The following is a 23,985-nucleotide window of genomic DNA, read 5'->3' as shown; positions in this document are numbered from 1 at the left end:
TTGTTCTGGGCCTTACTGCTTAGTATTACTATGTAGTAACTACCTAGCCTCGGCCCGCGGGCGGGATCTTCCAACGGCTTAGTTTACAAGACCGCTGGATGTACTAACGTTAACCATGAACCATATCATAACGTCTTCTTGTCGAATATTTTTAGGAGAAAGAACAAACAGGCATCGGCAATAATGATAAGAAATGTGTTAAATATATAAATTTTCTGTGAAAATGACGTCGAATACCAAAGCGTAGGTACCCTTGCTAATCGGCCCCTATTCTGGACCCGCGATCGCGCGCTAAAGCGCGGGTCCAGAATAGGGGCCGATTAGCAGTCTGTTCCTCTTATTTCCTTGGCATGTTCTCGATGTACACAATATACAACTGTAAGATAGATGTCGGGAAATAGCACGAGAAAATTCTGCGTCGGAGCCTAGACTTTCATCTTCGTCTGTATTTGCCTGTTCATAATTCCATAGAAAATCTGCATGATGCATAGGGATTCATAGCATTAAATCGCTTGAAGGTGGTCCCCGGATACTTATCCCACGTACATAACTTGAGATGTCCTCGAGAAGACCAAGCTCATCTGTGAGGAATCGAAGGATACTCTCGATGGACTATAACCAGGGGTTCTGGACCACTTCCGCTGCTTTTCCACTAAAAGACGCCAGAGATCAATAAAATCAGTCAGAAGACACTTCTCGAATAAATCCCTTGCATATCGACCTCCGGATCTCGAGGACCACAGTTCCAGGGGCGAACAGAAAACAGCGGCAATGTATCATGACATTGGAACCGCCCAGTGCGGTCTACGAACATATACTACAAATGAGTATTGCATAGCTATGTGGACAAGTTCCACATGGTGCTCTCCATTCTATATGCAACTAGCGGACATCAGCACGCGTGTCCACTCTGTGTCACCTTTTTTCTTTGGGCCACTATACATAGGTAGGTAGCTAGACCTTGTAAATATATACTTCCTGAGAGACAGCATGCGATGGGCTCACAAATCAATCCTTTCAGATATCAACTCACGACATGAGTTAAATCGCCTGTTAGCTTACTTAGAGAGTGCGACTTGAAATGAGCTCTTCACTGGATACTCAATATTCGCGGGGCCCAGGTCGATGACCCCACCTGAAAAGTGAGACACGTATATGATACGACATGTTGCAAAACTTCCAAAAGAGCTCATCAAGGGTTACATAATTCCACCCAATGAAATCATATTATTGATGTCTTTTCTTCCCGTCTTTGCGGTTGTTGTCTGCCTGGATGAGCTTTGACGCACCCCTCACATCGAGCGGGGCTGCGCTTTCCGCCTGCTCGATCAGTTGAAAACGAAGGATAAATAAGACTGCCTTGAGCTGCTTCCAGACCTTTAAACAAACACCAAGAAGCGTACTATCTCTCTTATACACGGTCGGGTACTATAAAGAAAATACAACAGAAATCCTGATACCTGTCTGCAAACATGGCTGAATTCCCAACCCTGCAGCCCGCCTTCACCATTCAGGTAAATCGAACCTATCTAGCTACCACGTTTGGGAGCACTTGCTTCCCTGCAATACAGGAGAACTGACATTTGTCTATCTGAATAGGTTGAAATTGGCGAGCCATTGGCTGTTGGTATGATTCGGCGTTGTTGAACAAAATTTATTTGAGTGACAAAATGGTTATTAACTAATCATGTGCCAATATAGGCAGTCTCAACGTCGTGGTAAGTCCTTCATATCTCTTTTCTATTTCATCAATAGGTTTTATTTCAGTCTATATATATATATGGAAACTAATGTATGATATCTCGTGACAAAAGCCCATGACCAGTGGCACCCTCAAGAGCGAGCCTGGTTTCTCTCCTGCCATCGACTCCAGTTTCGCCGGAACTGGCAATGACTACATCCGCGCCAGCGCTGACGGAAAGCACCTGCGTCTGGATGCCCACGGAGTTGTCAAGTAAGTTTCCTCTAAGATGTGAATCGCTTGTATTCGGTACATGCAGTGAAACTAACCAGCGGCTTCCAATATAGGACCAAGGATGACGCCGTAAGTAGCATCATTAAAAGCGTGTGTCTGATCTGCAAATGCTCCGGGCTAACATACTATTATGTCACAGCTGCTTTACCTACACTACCTTGGAGACATCAATGTGACCGAGGCGGAGGCTGCCGTCTTCGGCGGGAAGGCTGCAGAAGGTCCTACGCCGTGGGGTAACATCTGTATGTTTTTACCATCCCTGTGCCTAGCAGGTACTGAAAGATTCAAATGCTCACATTACTTTCTTCCCAGTCACCAGCATCAAATTCGAGGTAAGGGAATTCTACGGGGATATGGAATCCCGTTTAATTGCAACATAAAGGATCTCCCATCCGACAATCATCACCAGTGTTTTCTTTTCTCTTCTTCTTCAACATGCTGACAGAGTACACAGACCGGAGATGAGCGATACAAGGACCTGGAGAAGCGCGTTTTCGTCGCTCAGGGCCGCTTCGTGATCAGGAAGGACAAGCCTTCTGTGGTGGAGTACAAGGTGAGCCAGGTTGTACAGGCTAGACAACGAGATTCTGCGCTATGAGTGTCATGCGTACAAACAGACTCTTGCTAGTTATCGAGTCCCTCCAGTATATGTTCATCGGGAGAAGATATAGAATGGCTAATGAAAAATAAACCACTATTGCAATTATTCTATATTACACATGATATTATTGAGATCAGATCGTAGCATCGGGAAGGTTACGGTGGGAAGAGCCTCTCCCTTAACCCAGCAGAGGTCTCCTCTCTCCACCCTCCTCAACATCGCCATCGTTAGCAACAGCTTCCTCGTGTCTTTCATTATCCCTTCGTATCCATCTCTGAGGACGCCAAATCCTCCAGTCTCTCGACCTGACCCACTCAATTACAGTGATACCCTTCGCTCTCTTCTCTGTCCACTGGCGCGCTACCTTCTTCCCTATCCACACCAGCAGAAACATCAACCCCACCACCGCAAGTGTAGAAATGACAGCCACGAGCACACTCAAGAAATTCAACGCACTAACATTGCACCCGAATGAAGTCGTTCTGATCTCCCATCTCTCCTTTGAGCCCAGAGGGCATAAATTTCCAGATTGAAAGGGAGAGAAGATAGGAATGCGAGACGGGTTCGGAACGCAGGTTGAAGACTGGTAGGTGCAGAAGGAGTTAGTTGACGTTGACTTGCTTCCTAGACTCAATAAATCATGCCTATCGAGCCAGCGAATCCAATATATTCATTCCATAATAGCTCTCAAGATAGCAATCCACCAAAGTCCCCGAAGATAATGATATCGAAAAGAGAAATATAGAAACATACAAAAGGACACCAGCTACACGGCACGTCGCCGATTAAACAGCTTCCGCACGATTGTCTTCGCCAGCAGATATGAAATAGCGGATCACTGGCGTCTATTTCATTTAATATCGTCTGGTTCAGACCACTGTCATTGGCAAGGCCTGGCGCAGCTGCATACGCTGCCATTGATTGATAGATGAAGGACTTGCGAGAAAGTCTCTGATAAGCTTCTTCGGTCGTGTTTGGGGATTTGTATGATTGAGTTACTTATTAGATCTGGTATAGGTCTAGTGGTTTATTGTGTCCTTGAAGTCGATTGTTATTCTAAGAGGGGGAATGGAAATGAAAAGGATGAGATCTGATGATGTTGATGCGGGGAAGCGGCATGCGCGGGAGCACCTGCCAAGAGCAGGACAGGGGGTTTCTGGTGGTGGTTAACGATAGTAGAAGGTGGTTACAGAATGGACTACATCGGAGTGCCAGACAGCGTACCAGATGTAGAGTTTTCGAGATAGAAGTAACCGACGAGTTCTAAGGTGTCAATCACATGTCTTGCGTTTGATCAAGTATAACTACTGCTGGCTGTTAACAGTCGCAGGGTGCTGTTCTCCTGTTCATAACCGTTGATTTCATTGAAACTGAAAATTAATCTTGCTAAAACTACATCCAAAATATCATTGGGCTTTCGGACCGGAATATACTCTGCTGGGATATGCAGATTCTGCGGTCCGCTGGGCTGATGCACCTCTGGGGAGAGGTCCAGACTCCGCAACACCGCCAATGAATCCATGTTGAGAATGGCGAATGGGCCATGGATCGATAATCGATCAGACAACGCGCTTGACCTGCAAATTGTGAGAAAATTACACCCCCGTATGAACAAGTAACAGGATAACCGACCTCGAAGAATCTCTTGAGCCACCAAACCTGGAAAACGCCCTCTCCGATAACGACAGCCAGCTGGAAGATACTCCACCACTTCACTCTAGCATTGGTGCTCTCCGCAGTATTTCTGTGCGTCCGCTCTCTAACCACAATGTATGACTGCTCGTCCTTGACCTGAGTCAACAGTTCTGAAAGACGTCGGACTAGAAGATCGTTAGTCGCTCCGTCAATTCAACAGATCATTGTTGGAACCACATATCATACCCTCAGTCTCCAATGGGTCTTGCGACTCAGATTCCGGGACGTAGACGATACCGTGGACGTTGAACGATACTTCCTTCGTATTCGAGGTCCAACCGAGATTGCTGAAGCAGTAGACGTATTTGCCGTCCATATGAGCCGTGAAAGAGTAGTCTTCCGAAGAGACACCGGTTTTGTGATACTGACGATTTTGGACGGGATCCTCGACCTGTAATTGGAATCCAAACGGTCAGCGAGATTTGGGAATCGGACAACGGCGTGTGCACGATGGCTTGTTTTGTCCGCGGGGAGCAACAGGTCACGTACCCAGAAATCGATCTCCAAGTTTCCACTGCCACCAAACTCCCTGTCTCCCACTTGGAACGTAACGGTCATCTTATCATCCTTGTGCAGCTGCTCGTGAAAGCATTCCATTGAGTGTGCCTTGAGCTGGATGTTATGTGCCGTCACGGCTCCGATCCATCCCAGCGCAGTGGCCAGAATGGCTGTCGTGGAGAATCGCATGGGGTCGGTATTTTGACTTCAACTGCTAATTGAAATATGCAGGACACACGACCCTCGACAGATGGATCGCAGCTTGGTGGCGTGGGGGATTGTGTGCGAAGGGGAGCTTTGAGTTCCACGCGGCCGAGATTGAATCTCCAAGCTGAAGCAGCAATGTGTCCGCCCGAAATCCTAGACGCTCGGACCACATCCTAAACAAATGGATTACTGGCGGACAGGGCGCCAGCTCACTCTGCGATGCACCCTCAATGTTCACGCTGCCCATTGCTGCTTCCTTACAATGATGGCTGGTCTTTTGGGCATATATGATGTGTCGGCCGCTGTGCGGAGAGTTCGAATGTTATTTTCCCTACAGCCTGAAATACCTATGTTCTCGCCTTGATATGCAAATTATTTGTTATCTTGCTATGGTATCTACACTTGCACCCATAGACCTAGAGTATAACGTCGCACTGTAGATAAACGCAGTTGTTGCAGCATATTTTTGAGTCTTTCTGCATTTTAAACCAGCCAGACATATCCATGGGTGTGGCTCTCATCACGTAGTCTTCGTGCATGCGCGCTGGGAGTTCCCAAAGTGATACCTGCCTTGTTGCGCGACGGTCTTTGAAAGCCGTTATCCTACACAGCATCAACATCAACACCAACACCAACGTCAACATTCACATCCACACAAAATCAATGCTTGCATTTCATGGACATCTTATTTTCTCATGATCCATGTAACTCCCTGCAGCTAAAAGGACAATCATGACGCCAACCAGACGTTACGAAGACAAATACAAGCTGCACTTCTCAGATATCTTCAAAAGCAACAGAACCCTCCTCGCAGAAGAAATTGCTTTTCAGGCTCTGAAGGTTCGTTATCTACGATTTTATTTCTTCAACTTACGTTGTGTTAGCAGCAACTCTGTCCCTGGAAGAGAGCTGATAACCTGTTCGAGCAGCGCGAAAGGGCCCGCGAAAAGGCCGAGAAGGAAGCCGCGGAGAAGAAGGCGGCAGAGAACGCAGCGACAGGGAAGAATGATGCTGATAAAAAGGATGGGGAATCGTCCCCAAAACAAAAGTCAGACAAGGGCTCTACTAGTCCGTCAGGTTGTTGCTCTGGATTATCCACCTCCCAAGTTCCAAGCAACGGTGACTGATTAGGAACTAGGCAAATTGATCGCTGCCGCGTGGAATGCAGAACACGACACGCTTCTCGCGGCTATGAAGAGCTTGAACAAGTCATGGAAGGAGATATCACTAGTGATGGATAATAGGCCGGTTGCAGAGTTGAAGAAGCGCTGGGCTCAGCAGCGGTCTGCTGCCACGGAAGCGGAGAAGAAAGAATCGGCCGAAGTAGAGTTTAAAGCCGCCCTCGAAGCAGGGATCAAGGCAGCTCTGGAGGCAGAGAAGAAAGCTGAAGCGGAAAAGGTCGGATCTGGAGAAGCAGATATCAAGGCTGTCATTGAAGCACGCGTCCAGGCTGCTATCGAGGCGGAGAAGAAGGCTCAAGCGGAGAAAGCTGAGGCAGAGAAAAAGGCTGCTGTGACGGCTAAAGAGGCCTCTATCGAAGCAGAGATTAGAGCTATTGTTGAAGAACGTGTCAGGGCAGTCCTTGCAGGGCAGGGAATAGATACAGCAGAGAAAAAGGAGGACAAGAAAGAGGAAAACGGTAAGCAACAGGATAAGAAGACTCGCCGCGTTTCATTTTCCGACCCACTAATTATCCCAGGAAAGGTAAGATGTTTCTTTCATTTAATGTCTGTTCTTTAGACATGTCTTCTTGATCACTACGAAGCAGGCTAAGAGCAATGATAGACCGACAGCGCCGCTTCATCGTCGCGACGTAGAGAATCGCACGAACCCAAGGTTCGGCCATACATCGAGACCAAATTGAGTTTGGATGAGATACTCCTCCTGCACAAGCTGGAGGCACGATTCGAGAGGGAGAAGTGGCTGCATGTCGCATCTCGATTCTTCGATAAGACAGGGAAGAGGATCACACCGGAAGAGGCCAAAGTGCGCTTCCAGAATAAGGCTTCCTATGAGAACTCCTGAAACTAGGGATGGTGCTTGGCCTCAGTAGAGGTCTTGAATTGGATCTTGCGGGTCAGGGTGTTCATATAGTTGGATGGGATTCTGGAACGAAGTCGATGTCTTCCAGAGCAGTAAGACAGTCATTGCACAGACGCATACGGGGAGGCGTCGTGACGAATAGTGTGAATGTATTTGTATCACTGTTTGCCGATGTTTACAAGCTTTGATTCTTTCGCCTGTCATCATGTATTATTCATCGTACTATATGTAGTTATATACTCCGTAGTGGTATACATACAGTAGTAAGACGGCAGCATCGGACATTGCAGCGACGGCTTCGGGTCTCCACAAAACGACGGAAATCACTTGCACCTTGAGAACGATCCCGCGAAGAACAAGTATAGAATGTTTCCATATTTATTCTCTTGGCAGAGAAACACTCGATATGGCCAGCTAACAACAATAATAATAATAGTTACGTGGATCGAATGTTGTCTCAATCCAGGAATAGCCCGCGTCGTTGCTACTCGAGGCATGGATCGACGACCCCTGGGAGGTTTCGCGCCGCCCCTGGGAAACGGGATCCCCCGCGGTTTTATCGCAGACCCGCGTGGGGAGTTAATTAGCAGACTAGAGTAACGCTTCTCCTGACAGCCACAGTAGTGCCACACTCGCTGAAGAAACAACCATCGCGTAACTAATTAACCGGCGTTCTGGGCGCGCTCTTGGCCTAGGAAAGGCGAGGCATCGTCACACCCTAGCCTCGATCACGGCCTCTCTTTCCTTCTCCCTTTTCCAGAACAACGTCTGTGTTTGTTCTTCCAACTACTAACTGCTTAATCTCCCGTCACTCTTTTTTCTATCGTATAAACTGGGGTAGTGTCCATTCTTTTCTCTACCCATTCTTCGCGACAAGGTGCTTATTTGCGCGTCCTTTCTTTTTCTTCCTCACCTTCCGGATCTCTTCGCTAGTTAGCTTCGTTCCTGAGAGTACTGTCGTCATAATTCAAGATGCGCATTTCCAACATCCTTCCCATTGCCCTCGCGGCAGCGCCAGTGGCCGTTTCGGCTGCCGGTACTCTCGGTCTCGCTCTAGGAGACAAGAACCCCGACGGATCGTGCAAGCAGACCAGCGACTATGAGGCCGACTTTGACCAGCTGAAGTCCGTGACCAAGCTGGTCCGCACATACTCTGCCAGTGACTGCAACACGGCGAAGAACATTATTCCCGCCGCCAAGGCCAAGGGTTTCAAGGTTGTTCTAGGTGTCTGGTGAGTGATAGGCCCCTGTACTTGTCGGTGGCTATGGCCGTCGAGGAATATAACTGACCGGATCTGAAAAGGCCGGACTACGATCAGTCGTTCAAGCAAGATACCGATGCCCTACAGGCTACCGTCCCTGGAAACGAAGATGTCGTGGAGGCCATCACTGTCGGTTCTGAGACGCTCTACCGTGGCACCTTCACTGGCCAGCAGCTTCTCGACAGAATCAACAAGGTCAAGGCCATGTTCCCGACAGTCAAGATTGGAACTGCCGACAGCTGGAACAAGTTCGTCGACGGCACTGCTGATCCTCTGATTACCGGAGGTGTTGAGTACATGTGAGCGCCATTGGAGATGCTGTTTCGAGGGGTTCTGCTAATGCATGGGTACAGCCTCACCAACGCCTTCGCCTACTGGCAGGGTCAGCCCGCTGAGGATGCGCACAAGACTTACTTCGACGACATGGCTCAGACCATCAACCACATCCAGAAGCTTGCCGGTGAAAACGCCAACAAGATCCAGATCATTACTGGTGAGACTGGCTGGCCGACTAGTAAGAATCCCCCCCCCCGGAAAGAGCATTCCGATGGGAAACATGAGACTGACAGCTTGTTTAGCGGGCGGCTCGAACTATGGCCAGGCTATCGCCGGTACCGAAAACGCGGAGACTTTCTTCCAGAAGGGCGTCTGCGGCATGCTTGCCTGGGGAGTGGACGTCTTCTACTTCGAGGCCTACGACGAGCCCTGGAAGCCCAAGAGCGTTGGTGACGACGGTTCCTCTGCTGACGAGACCCACTGGGGTATGTTCACGGCTGAGCGCCAGACCAAGTTCAACACCACGTGCTAGCGGTGAGCTGGCACTGTTGGATCGACTTTTGTATATTGTCAGCTTCATTAGTTTCATCAGTAGCAGATGGTAGAATAGATCTGCGACATATACATGAATATATCTATAGAACACACCATGTCTCCTGCGGGGATCCTTCTGCATATGCCTCTAGCGTGCATGTCGGTTAGTAGCGCTTGACGATTTTCTGGTATCCCGCACATGGTGAGCTCCAGTGGCTCTAGCCTCGCAATCTCGTCAGATAGTCAGAGTGCATGATGAATCCTCCGTCGAACAAAACACGTCATGTAATCTCCAAATTGTCGGTATTGGATCTGAGCTCAGATCTAAGCTCAAGATATCCAGCTGCGCGAGTCGATTGATGACAAGCGTCACTGAGTGATGAGGTGAAGAGGTGATGAGACAGTAGTGAGTAATACATGAACTACAGAGGAAAGTTTAATTTGACCGTTCTAGTGAGTTCAGCCCCGGATTTCAATAGTCGCGAACAAGGCAGATCCCTTGTCGGTTTGTGGAGGTTTCATGTTTTATTGATTAACTACGACAGTGGGTCTGATGCAGCTTGGACGAGAGTTTTTGTTTGTTTCTGGCATCTGCTAACTTATCTGATTATTATCTGATGGTAGGTTATAACTACCTAGGTAGTTAGCTACGGTTTTTCAGATGATTGAATTGACACTGGATCATCTTGACTCGAATCATAGCAAGAGACACGAGGCGACAAACTGATGCCACGTATGTTGGGCCTGACTGACGGCTGATTCCGCCACCGCATTGGAGAGAAAGAAGGAATTTGGCCCTGCTTTTCCTTCTTTCGTTTCTTTCGTATTTTTCTTTTTTCTTGCTCTAGCCGGAGAGGACGAAAGATGCATGTCGTGAGATTATTATTATTGAAGGAAGAAACACGAAGAATGGCTTGTTTTTCTATTTTCGCTGGAACCAACACGGCGCGGAGCGAACCCAGCGGGAAGCGGGTAATTAGGTAGATTAATTAATCAACAGACCTTAGAAACGAGGCTTGAGAACCATGGTTCCAGCCTTCATAGTTCGCTTTACCCCTGAAAATACAATAAATAACATTGACCTTGAGTATGGTAGAGGAACATAGAGTAGTTGCTGTACTCCAGCAGCCATCCATCCATCTATCTCCAACAGACTGACTGCTCATCTATCGGGCTCTCAACGTCCACCAGCATAAACATCTCTACAGTCTACACCGTAGAAACCTCGACTAGCAACCGTAGACCAAGTTAGAACTTAGTAGTAATAACTCACCCAGCGCGTGGGCAACAGACGCGTCGATCGCACACCGACGGAGCACAGAAAGCCCGGGGTCGACCGGCTTAACCAGCTAACTAGTTAGTTAATTAACTTGACTGACCAACTAACTAACCAACTACTAAACTGACCTGCTGGCCATCACGGGCCTCTTTCGCTCTCGCTTTTCCACAACGCCAACTAGCGCTCATCGCTCCCTGATCGTCTTTTCGGGTCGTGACGTGCCAAAAACATCTTTCGTTCTGCTCTTCGTCCTTCCCATTCCTCGCGCTCTCTCTCTCTCTCTCGCTCTGTCTTCCTCCCCCCGTCTTCCCCATCCTGGTCTTCGCATCTGGATCCAGCTCTCCATTGTGTGTGCGCCATGGTCCAAGCTCTCGCATACTCAAGGTTGTTCCTGTGATCTAGTTGTCGAAATAATCTCCCTGCAAATCCGCACGGAAAGACCAACTCCCCCTTCCCGGTCTCCTTGCTTGATTCCGGCGCGGATCGCTACAGTCACGGCAGTAGTCAGCATCGGTTTTCTGTCGCCCTAAGATCGCTGCGATCTTAGGTGTTTCTGCAAGGTTTCTTTGAATTTCGCCCCGGCTTGATTTCCATGCTCCAATATTCCGGGCGATAAGGGGCGCGGCAAGCAGGTGCTTGCTGCAGCAGACGACACGGAAGGTATGTTGATATACTACTCTAGACCGCGGTTGACGGCTTCTCCTTTTCTTGTATCGATAACGCCGGTTTCTCTCGTGCCTGGCGCGTCTCGATGGAAGATGAGACCGGGGAAACAGAGAAGAAAAGGGTGATTGAATGGAAACTGACATCAATGCGCGCGGATTTCAGGTCCAACTCCTTCCGTCTCCGCCATCCCGGCGTCTTCGCCTTCTCGACCTCTAGAGCGTAATATTCGTGACGAAGCATACTTGGCTGCGCCATTGGTGTCGCTCTCACGCGCCACTTCCCCTGCCAACTGGAGCGTCCGGGGTTCCGGTTCGCCTAGTCGTCAGCGTCGACAGCTGAGCTCGACTCCGATTCCCCAAGCGCTTCCGGCACTGCCCAAGTTTCGAGGTACGGCGTGGGACTCGCTGTCGTCTTCCCCCGAGTATAGACGGGCGGAAAGTAGTACCTACTACACGACTGCGTGGGGATCGCCGTACGCGACTCCCAGTCCGCGCAGACCCTCTTGGACACAGAGTCAAGTCGCCGAACCAGGTCACCACTCGGGAGACACGTCCCCAGTGTCTACGCGAAGCGGCTTGCACCAGGTATCAAGCGCGGATACTCCGGATTTGAGACACCCGTCGGCCTCGAGCCCCATCGCCAGGCGAGTGTATCCTTCAGTGGGGCGTGCTACTGCGCGAGATATACCAGGTAGACAAGGAGGGAAATCTATCAGGGATTTTACGGAAGATTGGATCAATCAGTACCTCTCGGGCCAGCCGAGGACTGAACGGACCAATTGGTTAAGTGACGATTCGGGTAGTGAGACGCCGTCGTTCTTCACTGCACAGAATCAATTTGTGGACGAAGACGGTTGGCTTGGTCTGGACGACGATTCTCGCGAGGAAGACCCTCTGAAGACGCCCACGGTAGCTGATTACGTTGCTCGTAGAGCGCGGGTTAATAACGCAGAAACAGGCCTTCTTCCGCCTAGAGCCAAGCACATCTCTCGCAAGAGCACGGATACGTTGAAGCAAGAGGATTTCTGGGGCTTTGCATACGACAAGGATCCGGTACCGTCTAAAATGTCTGACCACCAGGACAGACAGCTCTCCGTCGAGGAAAATGCGGCAAAGCCGCTCTCGCCGGTCGAGAAGCCTCTGCCACCACCGCCTCCAGCAGAGACTCCCCTAGGAGAGTCATCAACGCCTAAGATTTCTTCTGGAGACGTCAGTCCGGTCAAGGCGGCCAAAGCCTCTTCGACGGCGAGACCAAAGAAGCGAGTCGTTTGGCGTGGGAAAGCGTGTATCATTGCGGTTCCGTTGGAGGACAAGAGAGGTTCTGAAGAATCAGGGTACCGTCTCCTGACTCGTGCCGATGTCGAGGCACGTCTGAAGAAATTCCAGGATGAAGGGTACGATACACGCGGCTTCAGTATCTGCATGCCGGAAGAATCTTTTGCGCCATCAGAAGAAGGTGCTCTAAGTCGGCCGCTTCACCCCGATCCCGCTGACATGAAGAAAGAATGGGATGCCCACAACTTCCATGTCAGCTTCCCGGACCAGTCGGTGTGGGATGAATACGTGAACTTCCTCAAAGAGGAGAAGCTGAGAGCTCTGGGTGTATCACTGGGCGACGACGAGCCGCAGCAGACAATCTCTCCAGCCTCTGGCTCCATGAGCCATCTCCCTGGTCAATTACCGGGCCTGATCTCATCTCCACCTGTCCCGACCGGTTCGGCGAACAGCAACCAGTTCTTTGCTGGCCATCCTTTCTCCCCGCATTTCAATCAGTCTGCAAACCTTGGTTCGATCGCCTCTCCAGCATTTTATGGAGGCGACCAGAATCTCCCGTCAGGCTTCCCGTTCCAGTTTACTCCACCAATTCAAGGGACTTTCACCCCTCAAAGCTTCTTGAACGCACGTCAAACGGGTGTCTCACCGACTGTTCCTAGCAACCTGCCAAACTTGAACTCTATCTTATCGCCTGTTTCACCTCTGAACACGGACGACTCGAACGCATTCCACCCTGGTCTGCATGACATCGTTTCGCCTCACAATGAATTCAGACAGGATGGACACGGTGACCTACACAGTCAACCTCCACGACAACTCCAGACGCCTTCAGAGAAGAATGAACCGGAGTCCTTCCAGTCGCATGTCGAGATCGCCCATCCCACCCCTCGTGGCCATGGCCACAATGTAAGCGAGACTTTGCAGAAGGGACTGGATCGCTATGCGCAGGCTGATTATCACTTGGAGGAATCGATCCAGAGACAGTTGGAGGAGGATGACAGGGAGTCTAACCAACAGCACCAGTTCGGCGCAAACGATCTGTTGAACTCTCGATGGGCTTTGCCGGACAAGATTCCTCAGTCCTCGCAGTTCCCGAGGCAGGGATCGCTTTCTCAGCAACATCATCTCTTTGGCGAACACTACCAGGAAGAAACTGGCCGTGACGCCTCGGATATTGACACGAATCCCAGCGTCTCTGGTACACCCCGTGTCCAGAGCCACTCCGCAAACCAGCCTTCCTGGCATAAGTCCAGACAGAGCAACAGTTCATTTGCTCCCGGTCACAAGCCAAGGACTTCGCTGTCAAATTTCAACGTCGAAGCTAAAGAATTTGATCCCTCGGGTTCGTTCTCGTCTAGCAACTTCCAGTTCCAGGGCAACAGCTTCCAGCCTTCAGGATTCGACAGCGCAGGAATCTTCTCTCCAAATTCTATCTTCAAGCCTGCCAGTTCTGCAGGCTCCTTCAATGTCGAGGCTTCTCCATTCTCACCGTTCACTGGGCAGAACTCCTTCTCTGGACAGAACTCTTTCTCTGGGTTCCAGTTTTCGCCAGCGGCCTTCAATGTTGATGCACCTGTTTTCAACCCTGGAAACGCTGTTAACCCCATAGTCTCTAGTTCGGAACCACCAGCAGGCGGCAAGAGCAAGATATTTGGCGACATTGATTTCACCCAGATTTCGAAGCCTGCCAAGAAATCGAAAGCTATTCCTATTGTGCGTCCAGACGAACACGGAAGTGACACTAAGGAGAACGAGAACGAAAATGATAAGGAGAAGGCTCGGGAAGAAACTGGTCGCCAGAAGCGTGCTCGCCGTACCGACGACGACGGTGACAAGGAAGTTGAACTTGCTGCCCCTCTGTCGGAAGCTGCCCAAAGACAGTCTCCTCAAGTGCCCAGTACATCGCATGCTCCAGCGGAGGGTAAGGAAAATGCCATTCCTGGTGCAGAGGAAAAAGTCACCCTTGACACCAAGATCGACATCGTACCGTCTGAGGAGAAGCCTGTGGAATCGAAGGAGACCCCCGTCAGTGAGGCAGAGACCTGGACACCTTTTGAATTCAAGAATGAAGCCGATGCCGCCGCATTCAATGCTGCTGGACCAGATGCCCCTGGTAAAGTCGGGGTCGAAAAACAGGAGTCCAATGGTGTTGTTGAACGGGAAGCCAGCCAATTTCCTGCTGCAGAGAATGGCGAGTCTGTTGCTCCAAAGGAAGAAATTCCTCCACCTCGCCAGGAGTCTTCTTACAACAATGCAAAGCGCCCGTTGAGGTCTAAGCCATTTGAATTCAGACCTTCTATTGCTGAGTTCATACCCTCAAAGTTTGTACTTCCAAAATCCGATGCGGAGCCTGCACCGAAGAAGGCTGCCGGCCTCATGGCCTCCCGCTATGCCGTGATAAGCCCTCCAGCATCGCCCGAGGTTGGAGCCAAGGAGCCTGAAACTCCCAAACCGACAACGACGGTCACGGCTGAGCCAGTGTCCAAGGAATCTCCTAAACCGGCAGACCAGACGGCCGAGCCTGGCGAGGCACATGACTCTCCTGATGAGGAAGAGCTCAATGCGGTTATGGAACAACTGAACGGTGATGACTCTGATGTTGGTATCGAGAGACAGATCACCCCTCGTCCCCCGTTGGAGACTATTCCATCTCCTGTGGAGCCGACGACGGAGCCCTCACTGCCTCCAGTCAACATCATCCGAAGCGAAGCTCCAAGCCCAAGCCCGAAGGCACCTCGGCAGATACGCGACATTCCCAAACGGGGCTCAGACGTCGGTGTCAAATCGCCCGCCGCTCTCTCTGCCAGCGGTTTCGCATCTCATGCCAATTCTTCAGTGCGCCAAGCGCTCAGTGTCAATGAAGAGCTCAGCGATTGGAATGATGTCCTCTCTTCGGGCGAAGACGAGAAGTTGGCCAACAGGAGCAGGTTCTTCGATTCTCGCGTTGACGATATTGTTGGAACCGCTTTGGACGAACGCCTGGGCCCGCTGGAGCAGACATTGAGTGTCATCCAGCAATCGGTGGCGTCGCTTGCTTCTCGATCTGGTAGTAGAAGGCCACTGCGCAGTACGTCTGCCGAGATCGAACACAGTGATGCAGATGATGAGGACGATGAAGAGGCCGAAACGAGATCAAGATCTCCTCTGGATATCAGGGATCGGAAAATGGAAAAGCTCAAGAACGCCGTTTTGGATGCTCTCGTTGCGCACCAGTCCTCCCGTCCTGAACCCGCAGCTCCTGCTGTGGATTTCTCCTTCCTGCAGGAGAGCATTGCCGAACTCAAGAGCATTGCGGCTTCAAGACAACCTGCAGCGGAGACCGAAAACCTAAGAGAAACAGTTCAGGCAGTCATTGCGGAGCAGCTTAGCATCAGAGACGCTCGGAGGTCTGATGCTGATGAGTACGATGCAGAGAGCTTGAAACTTCAAGTTGACGGACTTAAGAGCATGCTCAGAATCGCCGACGAACGAGCCGATCAACAACACAAGGCCTATAGAGAATCCCAGGACTCTCTCGCAGAGGTCCAAAGGTTGCTCAAGTTCGCGGAAGAAGACGCAGCCCGTCATCGTGACTCAGCGCTTGCTGCTGAGGAGAGTCTACGTGTGTTCAAGGAAGAGAGGATCCCGCATTTCGAGTGGATCCAGAAGCGGTCCGATGCTCTGCAAGAGCAGCAGGAATCTCTCCAGCTTACTCTCTCTGAGCTGTCGGCGAAGAATATCGCTCTCGAGGGCACTCTTGATGAGTACAGGCTGTCAAGCGACCAGTGGAGACACCAGATCGAAGAAGTCAAGGCAGAGAACAAGGATCTCCGTGCTACTATCAACCATCTGAAGTCTCGCATCGAAGATAGCTTGCGTGCCAGGCAGAGCCTTCGAACCAAGTTCGACCGTCTACAAGATGATATGACTACTGCAACACGCGACATTGTCCGTGAACAGGCTGCTTGGCGCAAGAGAGAAGAGGATCACATCGCTAAATACAACGCTCTCCGCGCTTCCTATGACAGAGAAGTCAAGCTCCGGGAGAAGCTAGAGATTGACATCAGCGAGCTGGAACAGCAAGAGAGGGAAGCTGCGAAGCTAAAATTCATCTTCGCCCAGTCCCAGCATGAGAATGCTAGGTTGGAGGAGCTCATTTCCGCTCTAAGACTGGAGAACAACGAACTCCAAAGCAAAGCTGTGCGCTTCGAGCGGGAATTCAATGAAGCCCGCGAGAGTAGCCGTGCTGAGGTTCAGCGCACCAGGACCTCTATGGAGGCTGACATCGAAGCCGCGAACAACCAAGTGAACTATGTGCGCGCAGAACTTGAGGCGCAGATTTCCCGTGTGCAGAATGAGCTGGAGAACGTTAGAATGGACGCCGACACTACCAAGGAGCGCTATGAGCTGCTGCTGGAAGAAGCGAAAGACGCGAGGGAAGCTGCATTGGCGGCTGCTCTTGAGTCTAAGGAGACTGCTCTTGAAGAGCAGCGCAAGCTGCATGAACGAGTCCTCAATGATCTCCGAGAACGTCATGCTCGCGCTCTGCACAACGCTTCCGAAGATAAGCAGCGAAATGAGGAGCACATGTTGGAGAAGCTTTCTCTCTCGGACGAAAAGGTCGAGCATTATAAAGACCGCGTTGCCCATCTTGAGGAGAAGCTGGAGATTGCCAAGTCTGCGGCCCGCGCAGCAGCCCAAGCAGCTCAGGCCAAGGGAGCTCCGATCAGCTCTCCTCCCCAGCCGACTTCTCCGTCCATGTCTTTCAGACGCGACTCTGTACCAGAGAAGATCTCACCACAGGCCCTTCGAGAGTCTATCCTGGTACTCCAGGATCAATTGCAGCAGCGTGAAGGCCGAATCGAAGACCTCGAGCAGGAACTGTCGACTGTCGACAAGGAGGCCCCCAACAAGATCAAAGAAAAGGACACCGAGATCAACTGGCTCCGAGAGCTTCTGGGCGTACGTATTGATGATCTGCAAGATATTATCAACACCCTGTCCCAGCCATCCTTTGATCAGAACGCCGTCCGTGACGCTGCGATCCGTCTGAAGGCCAACCTCCAGATGGAGCAGCAGGAGAAGGAACGAGCCATGGCTGGCGGACAGACATTCCCGTCTCTGTCATCCATCTCCAACCTGGCTGCATCCCCTCGTGCCCTTCCCCTTGCCGCTGCCGCGGCCTGGGGAAGCTGGCGCAAGGCGAGAGATGCCAATTTGTCAGAGCAGACACCTTCGAAATCGAGCACCGCAGGCGGCTTCCTGTCGGGTCTCCTGACTCCACCAAGCTCGAACGTGCGACAGTCCCCTATTAACGGAAGCGCTCCGTCGATGATGCAAGGGGCACGACGCTCGTACTCGGAGAGCCGCCCACTGAGGTCTTATAATAGCAACAAGACCCTGCGATCTGCTTCGGCCCGTCATAGCGAGAGTCCTTCGCGCTTAGAACCGCCAACCACTCCGCCGCTACTGCGGAGATCAAGCTATGACCACGACGCGGAGCCGAATAACTACGAAAACGGCACTTTCGGAGATGACCTAGAAAGCACCATGGGCGGTCTGGTATCTCAATCGCCTCGCTCCGTCGAAGGTCCCTTTGGACCGCAAATTGTTTCATGAGATTGATCAATGCCCATTTCCTTTGTCAACTAAGTTTTTGCTTTATTTTGCATATTTACCCGGAAGAGAGAGCTCTGGAGGTAGATGTCAGATCAAATTGCCTGATAGTTTTGACTAGTCATCTGTTTATTTCCCCCCAAGCGAGCGAATGATGTGTTTTGACCCCTTGTTGTTTTCATCCGATTTCTATATCTCTCCCGACTCTTTATTGGTCCTTGTACAATCATCCTAATTTCACGGCGTACCGATCACGATCTTTCTATTTGATACCGCGTGGGCATCATTTGCTTACATTATACCACTTTGCGTTCTCACGTTGCCCACATACTATTCTTGTCAAATAATTAGGCCGACCTCCTGTCCTTCTTTTTGATTCTTCATACATACCCGCACGCTTTTCCTTGCCCCTTGACGTCTGTACAGTAAGTTGTTCGTACACGAGAGCGGACATTTTAATGTCCAGCAGAATTTAGACAGATTGCCATAGTGTTGTCTTCAGTGCTTGTTATTATTGATGTAGTTCTTTCCGGCTCGCGCAGTTTGGGTCAGGCTTTTATGTATATACCGGTCGGGCTGGAGTATAGCTGTCGAGATTCGCCTCCGCATTCTTTTGCTTTATCAAGCATTATTATCCCTAGAGAAACAGTGCTTCTGAACCAGACCACGTGGGCCCTTTTCCTCGAACTTATAGTTAGCGTCGGCCACAGTACCGAGCAGAGCTTTGGTGGGACTCATCCACCGTTCGAGTATCCCGTCAAGACCCTGCATGCACTATTGACACGCCAGACTGTCCCGAATGTCTCGTTCGATCCAGGAGTTCGTCGATGAAGAAGAGTGATGCGACATAGCGAGAAGTAGATCTCCCGAAGCTGAAAAGACTAGTAATGACTCTAGAATCTCAGGAGACGGATCTCCTTCATGGGAAGCTCTGTTTTCCTATTGTTCTTTTTCCTTCGTATCTGATCCTTTCTGCATCTCGACAACATGCAGATCCCAGCTACTATATGCAATGCCACGACCAGCGGATGTTCCGGGAGGAATTGACAGCACTGCAACTCCTGTAACTATAACGTAATAGATTGGACAAAGAAGTCTGGGCCTTTGTCGTTCTTGATATGCTATACTGCTATACTTCTAGCTTATACTGATTTTTTTGGGCAAGTTAGCACAGTCGCGTCAGTACTTATCTCGTTCCGCTGCGGAGGAGTCGACAGCACGCCACAAACAGTTCGAGTCTCGACACAGAGGTCATGGGATGAAGTGGAAAGAAGTGGACGAAGTGGATCAAATAGTCTATGAATATCACACTTTGGTCCTACACAAGGCTGAGCGGTCAAGCCAGGAGCTGGCGGTGGCCTGAGTACCTCCAGGCCAGACCTCGACAGGCTGCATAAGCGTTGGAGTTGGTCGGCCGCACCATTAACAAGTCAATAATACGTAACCCACGAACCAACTCCCTTCCTCCGCTTTGCAAAAAAATAAAAGGAAACTGGTATTTATTGCTCCATCCCGTGTCTCTGGTCATGAAGATCTTTTGTCTCTTATCGATTCTAACTTCTTCTTTGCAGATAGCCAAACCTACTATCATTTCGCGATGATTGAGGACACTGAGAGCAACGAGCTGTCCGAGCAAGGTATCAACGACAGTCTTCCAGAATCAGAAGATCTCGTCGGCCAGTCTCTTCCGCCCGTAGACCGTGGAAAGGATGCTTGGCTCGTCCTAGTGGGAACTTTCGTCATTGAGGGACTCGTCTGGGGATTCCCTTTCACTTCTGGGGTTTTCCAGGAGTACTACTCCAACAATGGGCAGTTTGATGATAACCCCGCTGGGGTAACGATGATTGGAACCGTGACCCTTGGGGTCCTCTATCTCAGTTCACCACTGTGTCTGTTTGCGCTCCGACAGTGGCCACGATACCGTCGCAGATCCATTATCCTGGGCTGCTTGATATCTTCTCTGGCTTTGGTGGCAGCTTCATTTGCTACGCGTGTCTGGCAACTGGTCTTGACACAGGGCTTTCTCTACGCCATTGGCGCGTGTATGATGTCTTACCCGACAATGCTGTTCGTCAACGAGTGGTTCGTCCATCGCAAGGGGCTAGCTTTTGGTATTGCGTGGGCAAGTACGGGATGTTCTGGGGTCACGGCTCCTCTATTCATCTCCTGGTCATTGTCACATTTCTCTTTCCGCACCACTCTCCGCATATGGGCAGTCGCCAGTACCATTCTTCTATGCCCCGTGCTGCCTTTCATGAAGCCTCGCGTGCCTCCTTCAACCGTCTCTGCTTCGAAGATCCCTAATATGAAATTCGTCATCTGTCGACCATTCTTGCCACTGCAACTGTGCAGTATCATGGAGAGTCTGGGCTATTTCCTCCCCAGTTTATACCTTCCTCTATATGCGCGCTCGCTGGGATTCAGCAACGAAATCGCCACTGCGAGCGTGGTACTTCTGAACGGCGGTGCATTTTTCGGCTCAGTTGTCATCGGGTTCTTAGTCGATCAATGGGACGTAACGACCGTCATGTTATTCTCCACCGTCGGCGCGACTGCATCTGTCGTTTTCCTCTGGGGCTTTTCAGGCTTAGCTGCCATCCTATGCACTTTCTCCTGTCTGTACGGCTTCTTCGCAGGGAGCTTCAGCTCCATCTGGCCGGGAATCATGCGCGAGACGACAGCAAAGCATTACTCCGCGGAGCCTGGGCTAGTTTATGCTCTGCTAGTGGCAGGTCGCGGAGTAGGGGGCGTGCTCTCTGGACCCTTAAGCGAGGCCTTGCTGACTGCACCGCCTTTAACTAATGTGATTTCCTATGGCTATGGCAGCAAATATGGTATATTGATTGTATTCACCGGCGTTACGACTATGTTAGGTGGGATCGGGTTTTTCGGAAGACGCCTTGGTTGGGTGTGAATGATGGCGTTGCGGTCGATGGGTTTTAAACTTTTCCGACAATGGCGAAATAATCTTTCTCTGAGAGATGGTCTAAATTTTTTCCCAGAAGGTGATTGATAATGGCTAGAATGGCGCAGGTTCTATTCAAGATTTGTTATGGCTTCAGTTGGGTTCATATGGCATAGAATAGACATATAGACTACTTACTTACATGGGTAGAACTAGATAGTTCTCTTCTTTTTTTCCCCCCTTTTCGTTTCTTTTACTTCAGTTGACTTAGTTATTGCCCCTTTTTATTCACTTAGAATACTAGATTCTAGACAACCAAAAGTTCTTCTTTGCTTTCAAGTCTAAATCATGACCCTGAAAACACAAATTGCAATCTAGACATGACTCCACGTAGATCCTTATGTTTAAATATTATTACTTTGTTGAAACGATGTTGGAACTGCTCGCTCGGCTATTTACGGCCCGGCGGAAAGTGGGGGAAGTTTGACGATCATCTTTTCTTCAAGACATTATTATTCGGGCTAAATTTAGATTCGGACGGTGTGTTGAAGGGTCGGATGATCTGCAAATTGGATATATTATTGTACTGTACATACGTAGCGAGGATAGGAGAAGGAGAAAGATTCAATGAATCTGGCTAGTTATAGATTTGATTATATTCCGTAAAACAATGATTTGTTCTTCATTCTGGATATGGAGGAGGCTTCCTCGGTATTTCATCGGTCTTGCTAATGGACCATATATGCATGTGGTGGATACAACATAACAAACAAAAAACCATCCTGTTTCGAGTCGATTACTACTATGTCCAGCTTTGAATATTTCGCGGCAATAAAAACAAAAATACCTTTCTCGATGTTGGGGTTTAAGTTAGTTGATGTTGAGGAGAACTGTCACGCCATGAAGCCCAGGCTGCTTCCGAACGGATGACGGCTACTCCCATCCCAAGTATCAAGCCATCATCATCCTATCGGAATCCACTCAACCATGTGAGAAGGGAGGGGATACTTTAGATTCCCATGGTGACTGAGATCATGTGGAAGGTTATCTTCGGGAAGACAGATAACAACAACACATAACCCATTCTGATAGAACTTTAACGACTTCGTACAATGAGCCGCATTGGCTTATATTCCCTCCTGGTATTCTCAATCATCATCCCTCTCCTTCCAAACATTTTCACGCGACGATTCTTCAACATGACCACCACATCGCCAGCTTTGCGAGAACAATGCGTGATAGTGGTTGGTTCGGGCCTCGCCGGTCTGGCAGCCGCGAGTCAACTCGTCACGAACAACGTCCCCGTGCACATGCTCGAAAGAATGTCCAAGCCGGGAGGAAATGCTATCAAGGCATCTTCGGGGATCAATGGCGCCCCGACACGATTCCAACCGGAACCTGATAATCTTTTCTACGACGACACGATCAAGTCTGCAGGGGCAGCTATCAGCCAAGGAGATCCGGATCGTCTCCTTAGAGAGAGTCTGATATCAGTTCTGACAAAGTCATCTGCAGACGCGGTGTACTGGCTCGCGGACGAGAAGAAAGTCGATCTGAGCAAAGTCTGTCAATTGGGAGGACATAGTCGACCACGAACCCATCGTGGTGCTGGAACCAATCCACCGGGTCGATCGATCATTGGGGCTCTTTTGAACTCGCTGGAGACCAATTCGCAGTTTCATCTTCATACGAACTGCAAGGTGACGAATATCATCCGGGAATTAGACGAGATCAAGGGTGTGGGGTTTACACGCGAAGATGGCAAGACAGATACCCTGGTAGGTCCAGTCGTGGTAACGAGTGGTGGCTTTGCGGGCGATTCGCATGGGATGCTTGCGAAATATCGTCCTGACCTAGCTGGATTTCCGTCTACAAATGAGCCACGGGAAGGGTCTCAACCTCTTCTGACGGCAGTTGGGGCAAGATTGCTTGATATGGACCGTGTGCAGGTTCATCCTACGGGATTCGTGGATGTGAACTCTCCTTCGTCTCCAGTCAAGTTCCTCGCAGCTGAGGCACTTCGAGGCGAAGGTGGCATCCTTCTCCTACCAAACGGTAGTCGTTTCGTCAACGAGCTCGGGACGAGAGAATATATAACAAACATTATCAGAAACATCGCATCTCCAACAACAGGAACAACCACCCTACAACAATGGGACCTCAGCATCGTCCTCGACGAAGGCTCCGCCGCAGCCGTCGGCTCCTCCATCGACTTCTACACGTGGAAAGGTCTCCTCCGGAAAGAAATCGTCAAGAACCTCGGTCCCGGAGCCATATCATCTCTCCAAACATACGCGGACGCCGCCTCCGGAAAGACCAAAGACCCATTCGGCCGCCAACACTTCGGCCACTGGACGCTGAAAGACGTGACTGCAGACTCGGTCGTCTATGTCGGAAAAGTCACCCCCGTCGTACACTTCACTATGGGCGGCGTCGCCATCAACGAGCGTAGCGAGGTCCTAGACAAAGAAACCAACCAGCCGATCCGCGGCCTCTGGGCAGCGGGCGAAGTCACTGGCGGGATCCATGGTGATAATCGACTGGGTGGCTCTTCGTTATTGGAGTGCGTGATCTTTGGAAGAATCGCAGGGGAAGGTGCAGCGGAATTTTATAAAGAGAATTATGAGTCGGGGATGAAATGAGAGTTATCAACACCAAGGCGATTATGGTGGGTATGGAATTATAGATGGGAGTAATATATAATATAATATCTTCCTTCATCTTTCTTATTTCGTTTACTTTATTTTTATCTTTTTTTTTTTTTTTTTCACTACGAATCCCCACTCTTAAGAGTGCAGTAAATGATAAGTGGAAAGTAGAGATAACGATAGAAAAAGAGATAACATCTACTACTATATCTAAAGTAGTAGGTGAAATCAATAAAGATAAGATACGTGGAATGATCAATTGAAATACAAATCTGTCGATGATAATATAAAATATAAACCAGATTGTAAACAACACACAAAAACAGAGAACCCCTATTCTATTCGCTCCTGGCCGAATGGTTTGATTTTGACTATGACGAGATATCGTCGAGCCGTGGTGCCAAGACTGGAGGGAGGAACAGGCGAGACGAGACTACATAATTACATCCTGTCTGGCTGCTGAGTATTATTTTAAATCTTACGGGGAGTATAGACATATCCGTATCGTTCAACAGGGTCATAACTAC

At 49.9% G+C, this 23,985-nt stretch overlaps 8 protein-coding genes across 8 annotated transcripts; 6 read left to right on the top strand and 2 right to left on the bottom strand.

Moving 5' to 3' along the window:
• Positions 1–1,472: 1,472 nt before the first annotated feature.
• C8Q69DRAFT_507066 (hypothetical protein) lies at positions 1,473–2,573 on the top strand (the record flags this gene model as incomplete). Its single annotated transcript, XM_028632852.1, has 8 exons — positions 1,473–1,514; positions 1,600–1,627; positions 1,702–1,718; positions 1,815–1,954; positions 2,029–2,044; positions 2,115–2,217; positions 2,288–2,307; positions 2,430–2,573. 8 exons carry the CDS (start codon positions 1,473–1,475, stop codon positions 2,571–2,573), a joined length of 510 nt encoding a protein of 169 aa, XP_028485384.1.
• A 24-nt stretch (positions 2,574–2,597) lies between these two features.
• C8Q69DRAFT_265454 (hypothetical protein) lies at positions 2,598–3,810 on the bottom strand. Its single transcript, XM_028626736.1, has 3 exons — positions 3,576–3,810; positions 3,330–3,512; positions 2,598–3,159 (listed from the first exon to the last, which is right to left on the bottom strand). Exons 2-3 carry the CDS (start codon positions 3,492–3,494, stop codon positions 2,755–2,757), a joined length of 570 nt encoding a protein of 189 aa, XP_028485383.1. The 5' UTR covers positions 3,495–3,512; positions 3,576–3,810; the 3' UTR covers positions 2,598–2,754.
• A 36-nt stretch (positions 3,811–3,846) lies between these two features.
• C8Q69DRAFT_467271 (suppressor/enhancer of lin-12 protein 9 precursor) lies at positions 3,847–5,096 on the bottom strand. The gene is made up of 4 exons (XM_028630617.1): positions 4,761–5,096; positions 4,458–4,662; positions 4,209–4,396; positions 3,847–4,153 (listed from the first exon to the last, which is right to left on the bottom strand). The coding sequence occupies exons 1-4, from the start codon at positions 4,956–4,958 to the stop codon at positions 4,136–4,138; spliced, it is 609 nt and encodes a 202-aa protein (XP_028485382.1). The 5' UTR covers positions 4,959–5,096; the 3' UTR covers positions 3,847–4,135.
• An 842-nt stretch (positions 5,097–5,938) lies between these two features.
• C8Q69DRAFT_265161 (hypothetical protein) lies at positions 5,939–7,193 on the top strand. The gene is made up of 2 exons (XM_028626734.1): positions 5,939–6,680; positions 6,762–7,193. The coding sequence occupies exons 1-2, from the start codon at positions 6,168–6,170 to the stop codon at positions 6,999–7,001; spliced, it is 753 nt and encodes a 250-aa protein (XP_028485381.1). The 5' UTR covers positions 5,939–6,167; the 3' UTR covers positions 7,002–7,193.
• Positions 7,194–7,805: 612 nt separating this feature from the next.
• On the top strand, positions 7,806–9,499 carry C8Q69DRAFT_265163 (glycoside hydrolase superfamily). Its single transcript, XM_028626735.1, has 4 exons — positions 7,806–8,251; positions 8,323–8,580; positions 8,635–8,795; positions 8,860–9,499. The coding sequence occupies exons 1-4, from the start codon at positions 7,992–7,994 to the stop codon at positions 9,087–9,089; spliced, it is 909 nt and encodes a 302-aa protein (XP_028485380.1). The 5' UTR covers positions 7,806–7,991; the 3' UTR covers positions 9,090–9,499.
• Positions 9,500–11,121: 1,622 nt separating this feature from the next.
• Positions 11,122–18,186, top strand: C8Q69DRAFT_520686 (putative myosin class II heavy chain; the record flags this gene model as incomplete). Its single annotated transcript, XM_028633502.1, has 2 exons — positions 11,122–11,157; positions 11,255–18,186. 2 exons carry the CDS (start codon positions 11,122–11,124, stop codon positions 17,906–17,908), a joined length of 6,690 nt encoding a protein of 2,229 aa, XP_028485379.1. The 3' UTR covers positions 17,909–18,186.
• Positions 18,187–19,349: 1,163 nt separating this feature from the next.
• C8Q69DRAFT_467191 (putative MFS monocarboxylate transporter) lies at positions 19,350–21,226 on the top strand. The gene is made up of 3 exons (XM_028630615.1): positions 19,350–19,400; positions 19,477–20,941; positions 21,009–21,226. The coding sequence occupies exon 2, from the start codon at positions 19,503–19,505 to the stop codon at positions 20,817–20,819; it is 1,317 nt and encodes a 438-aa protein (XP_028485378.1). The 5' UTR covers positions 19,350–19,400; positions 19,477–19,502; the 3' UTR covers positions 20,820–20,941; positions 21,009–21,226.
• Positions 21,227–22,009: 783 nt separating this feature from the next.
• C8Q69DRAFT_402103 (FAD dependent oxidoreductase) lies at positions 22,010–23,452 on the top strand (the record flags this gene model as incomplete). The annotated part of the gene is made up of 1 exon (XM_028627955.1): positions 22,010–23,452. One exon carries the CDS (start codon positions 22,010–22,012, stop codon positions 23,450–23,452), a length of 1,443 nt encoding a protein of 480 aa, XP_028485377.1.
• Between the last annotated feature and the right edge of the window lie 533 nt (positions 23,453–23,985).

The sequence above is a fragment of the Paecilomyces variotii genome (genome assembly GCF_004022145.1).
Source record: "Paecilomyces variotii strain CBS 101075 chromosome Unknown C8Q69scaffold_5, whole genome shotgun sequence".
Lineage (NCBI taxonomy): Eukaryota > Fungi > Ascomycota > Eurotiomycetes > Eurotiales > Thermoascaceae > Paecilomyces > Paecilomyces variotii.
This window is presented reverse-complemented; position numbering and strand designations above follow the sequence as displayed.